Raw genomic sequence first — 5000 nt, 5'->3', positions numbered from 1 at the left:
TTCCTTGGTCTACCGGCAGCAAGACATTTTGGCACTGATAAGCCCAGTGTTTTCGCACACACACACGCGTGCACACGCACGCACGCACGCACACACACTGAAATGAGTGCTTGTCATCATATTAACAGGATCTGAATGGAGGAAATACTAATACTACAAAATATGTTCAGAGAAGAGGCAGTAATGAATACTTGTCTTATGATCTTCCACAGTTTAATACTGTAAAAGAAAAAGGATATTATTCTATTTTCTGCTGTGTTCTTCTGCTTGGGTTCTGTCATCCATTCGTTCTTTCATGCTTTCTCTCTCGTCACTCTCGTTGTTGAGGCCCCAGCCAGGCACAAATGGATCTGTATTTTCTGTCCAAATGGGAAAAATATATAAATCTGAAATCCCCCTCGCCCACCCCCACCACCCTGTCTGTCATATCACTCACCCTGCTGCTGAAAATACACACACACACACACACACACACACACACACACACACACACACATACGTGCACGCGCGCCACAGTGACCCCAGGACTAAAATAGGCTCTCAGGAGCGGTTTGCAGCAATGAATTGGCTCTATAGCAGGGATTTTCACCCTCATCCCCTTTTTCTCTTTATCTTTTTCTCTCATTCTCTCTTTTCTAATCATTTGTGGGCCGCGACTCTTCACAGTTCTTATAATTGTCTCGTTCGGTGCCTCAGCCGTGCAATAACTGCAGGATACGAGAGCTCATGCCCTAATACTGATACCCCAGCTATATTTGTGTGTGTGTGTGTGTGTGTGTGTGTGTGTGTGTGTGTGTGTGTGCAGACTATCCCAGCTGTATCGCGCGCGTACGCGATACAGCTGGGATAGTCTGTATGAGCGGTGAGAGCATAATATATGTTTTTTTCAGAGAGGGAGAGAATGCTTTGTAATGGATTGCTTTTATGTCTCACATTTTCTCCACCTCTCCAAGATCTGTAGACTTACTTGCGAAAACAACCCCCTGGGATTCAGTATTATCTTTTTCTCCACATGTTGCTGTCTCTGTTTATCCCATTGTCTGCCCGAGTGCCACCGAGTGCCACTTAGACCCTCTAAACTTGGTAAAACGGACCTGAGTTGCAGGGTACTTGGTGTGTTATTTTTCACCAGATCTCTTCACCAAAAATAGCCAATCTAAAAGCTCACAATAGATCTGCTATTTTTGGCAAACAATCCCCCAGAATAGGGATGCTGGGGTTCAAGTGGTTAAGCCTGATTTATATTTTGTCGTATGGCGGTGCATAAATTAGACATTACTTCATCAATCTCCATGCCTCCTTCATGCCTCATATACATCATACTACATTTGCTTGTCACCTTAATTACTAACTGTTGCAGATTTTGATTATTAGTATAAATTATAAAACGACAATATTACAGTTTATAAAGTAATTAAAATGAGCTCCACCTAGCAGCATTGAAGTTATGAACACATTAATGATAAATAATTATCCGGTATAGTCATAAATTGATATTCTGAAATAGGCATTCTATTACTTTAGCTAATATTTTGATACTTTTGTGTGTTCACTTAAAGCCATACCGTCTAACATTCACTATAGTAGTCTTTTTTGTGACACATCTTGTGGCTCTGTTATCATTAGAGTGTTTGTCTATATGAAAGTGCCACTTTAAAAGGAATGCTGCATGGTTCGGACGGCTAGCGTCCAAGTAAACTATATTTTGGAACTTATATCGCGCATATGTGCTTCAGGCAGTACTACTTGTCAGACATACATATAGTGTTAAAAGGAGTTATGTTCCAGAGCTAACCCGACACCATGGATCTAAGATTCTCAATGGAAGAGCAGGGAGACCAATCACTACAGATGTGCCTGTTATATCCTCCTGAGAACTGGTTGGAAGTGTCACTATCAGAGTCAGAGGTGTAGGACCCAAGCGCAGGACAAAGGCAGAGGACGAGGCAGACAGGGTAGATCGAATGCTAGGGTGGTTTATTAACCAATACAGAGGATCAGGAATAAACATACGAATACGAGGAGACTAGGAAAATAACACAAACTAGGAGCAAAGCGGAAACTCTAGGAACTTAGAAAATCACAAGGAGCTAACTAACACAGTGACTTACTTTTACGAACAAACAAGGGACAGAACAAACAGGGGAGTATATATAGACACACAGTTAACTGGACACAGGTGAAACTAACTGACAATCAACACAGGGATAGGCTAGGACACAGGTGCAAGACAGAGTTAATCAGAGGACTGGTGAGACAAGACAGGAATCAGCAAACAAGGCAGACAGGAAACAATACTACAAAATAAGATACACAACATCAGGGCAAAAGGTAACAGGAGAAACAGAATACAATTGGAACGATACAACATAATAGTGGCCTAACAAACAGCCCTAAAGAGTCCAACACCATAAAAGGGCATTCAAGGTCTAAATAATACGGTCAAAGTCCACGGCCGGAGGAGCGGACCGTGACAGGAAGTGTTTTCAAAACTTCCACAATTCCCCAAATAAAATACAGAGGATCAGGAATAAACATACGAATACGAGGAGACTAGGAAAATAACATGAACTAGGAGCAAAGCAGAAACACTAGAAACTTAGAAAATCACGAGTAGCTTTCTAACACAGTGACTTACTTTTACGAACGAACAAGGGACAGATGAAACAGGGGAGTATATATAGACACACGGTTAACTGGACACAGGTGAAACTAACTGACAATCAACACAGGGATAGGCTAGGACACAGGTGCAAGACAGAGTTAATCAGAGGACTGGTGAGACAAGACAGGAATCAGCAAACAAGGCAGACAGGAAACAATACTACAAAATAAGATACACAACATCAGGGCAAAAGGTAACAGGAGAAACAGAATACAATTGGAACGATACAACATAATAGTGACCTAACAAACAGCCCTAAAGAGTCCAACACCATAAAAGGGCATTCAAGGTCTAAATAATACGGTCAAAGTCCACGGCCCGAGGAGCGGACCGTGACAGGAAGTGTTTTCAAAACTTCCACAATTCCCCAAATAATGGCACTCCATTCCTCATACCTTGGCCCTCCATCCGTGACCTCCACAGCCACCCCTCAATTCTTCTACCGCTAATTATTAAATAATTATAATAAAATGATATATTATATATATATATATATATATATATATAATATATTATTTTTTTTACCTTAAAGTATATAGAAAATCACAAGAAACCCTGAATTGGAATATGCAATATTTTGATCGGTTTTCAGGAGGATATGGATATTGTATTAATGTACAAAATGATTTAAATAACATTTTATTCATTAAAATAAGTTCCGGATTTCAGCTTTAAGTTATATTTTCAATTTACTATTTACTTTTACTCAACAAAGTATTTTTAGGCTACGGTATCTCTACTTTTACTCAAGTCAAAGATCTGATTACTTCTTCCACCATTGCTGTTTTTCTGTTATTCTGTCCAGCTGCATGCTGCATGTTTATCATCCTCACTCTGTCACAAAAACACAACACCCCCCCCCCTCCCACACACACACATTTTAGACTCTTGCCTCTTTCTTCTCCATGATACACCCTTTCTCTCTGCTCCTCCTAACATCTGTCGTTCCTAATCTCTCTCTGCAGGGCTACAGGAGTCACCGCTGGCTAACGGGCATGGCCACGGCGGGCGCGACTTCCTGAGGAAGCAGATGAGAGGGGAGCTGTTCTCGCCGCAGCAGATCGAGGTATTGGACCGCCTATTTGACAGACAGCTCTCCTGTCCAATCCAAACCAGCTCTGACCTGTATCTGAGCCCTGGCTCTGGCAAGGTAAGGGCGTGGCACCGAGCAGGTAATGGGCAGAGGCTGAGTTTGAACGCAGGGTCTAAAGGGCAATCAAAGACAGCTAGCATTCATTTTGGGGAGATGCAGCAAAAAGAAACCTTTACACAAAATAAGAAGCTAAGCTGAGAACTTGCTTAGGAATTTAAAACAAGCCATGTTAATACATTTACTTTTAAAAAGTATTTGGGAACAACATCAGTCTGAGATATATTATATTACTGTGTGGTGAACCCACTTTTTACGGGAAGCGGCAGAATTGTTTTTGACCTCACTTCCCAGGAATAAGTATTAGAGAGGTGTTTGGTTGGTTGGTCTGCTTGTACTTTGCTGAACACCAATGAGCAAAGGGCATGTTTTCATAGGGACATAGGAAAAGGAGCCTGCACTATAAGAATATAGGTACAAAGCAGAGCTTGGCAAACTAACCCTTGTGTTGGCAACCAAACGTTAGCATTGTGTGAATACATAAGGCCCAATCAAACAGGGATAATACTACACACAGCAAGTTTGCTCATCTCTGTTTTCAGCTAAATGCCTGTCCTGTCCTGCCTTGCTATGCCTTGCCATGCCATGTCAATATTCAAATAGAAAAACACATGATATTCTCAATTTATTCCGTTCACAATGACAATACACATACGGTAGGTCCTTCAGCTTTTAACCACTTAAGCCCTATTTCAAAAAATAGCGGTAATAGCTGACGTTTTTTTGAAAAAGTTTGCCTATAATGACATAGTATGTCCCTGGTATCCCAAAATAGGGATACCAGGGTTAAGCCTGATTTATACTTTGTCGTACGATGGAGCATAAATTAGGCATTTAAGTGGTTAACTACTGAATATTCAGTATATATTAACATTTGTTCATTTCTGACCAATTATTGTGAACTGAGTGACTTGAAAAGGTCAGCATCCTGCTACTGTATGTCTCCTGTGCTAAACTGTCTGTCCAGTCCATTAAACTGCTGAGTGAGTGTGTCCACTTGTCTGATAGAAATTGTCTAGGCTGTAATAGAGGAGCAGTCAGGCCTGGCCTATTGACGTTCCTTTAATGTAGACACACCACAGGGGTTAATGAGCATATTGACCAGGTCTCTCATTATGACCTCACTTCCTGCTGCTCTGTGACGGCAATGGGGCTGCCCACACGCTGATGTGCTCTGGGAATGTG

At 41.4% G+C, this 5000-nt stretch overlaps 1 protein-coding gene across 4 annotated transcripts in view; it reads left to right on the top strand.

Moving 5' to 3' along the window:
- The window catches only part of pax5 (paired box 5), a 56107-nt gene that overhangs the window by 29489 nt on the left and 21618 nt on the right, over window positions 1-5000 (top strand). For 2 of the 4 annotated variants that reach the window (XM_084045030.1, XM_084045031.1), the window contains exon 6: window positions 3631-3731. In XM_084045030.1, coding sequence (XP_083901156.1) covers window positions 3631-3731 — 101 coding nt within the window. Of the gene's footprint in view, window positions 1-3630; window positions 3816-5000 lie in introns of all 4 variants that reach the window. The other 2 variants (XM_084045028.1, XM_084045029.1) reach the window with 1 other exon arrangement.

The sequence above is a fragment of the Gymnoscopelus microlampas genome, assembly GCF_963454915.1.
Source record: "Gymnoscopelus microlampas genome assembly, chromosome: 2".
NCBI lineage: Eukaryota > Metazoa > Chordata > Actinopteri > Myctophiformes > Myctophidae > Gymnoscopelus > Gymnoscopelus microlampas.
Note: the sequence above shows the minus strand (reverse complement) of the source record. Positions and strands in the feature narration are given on the sequence as shown.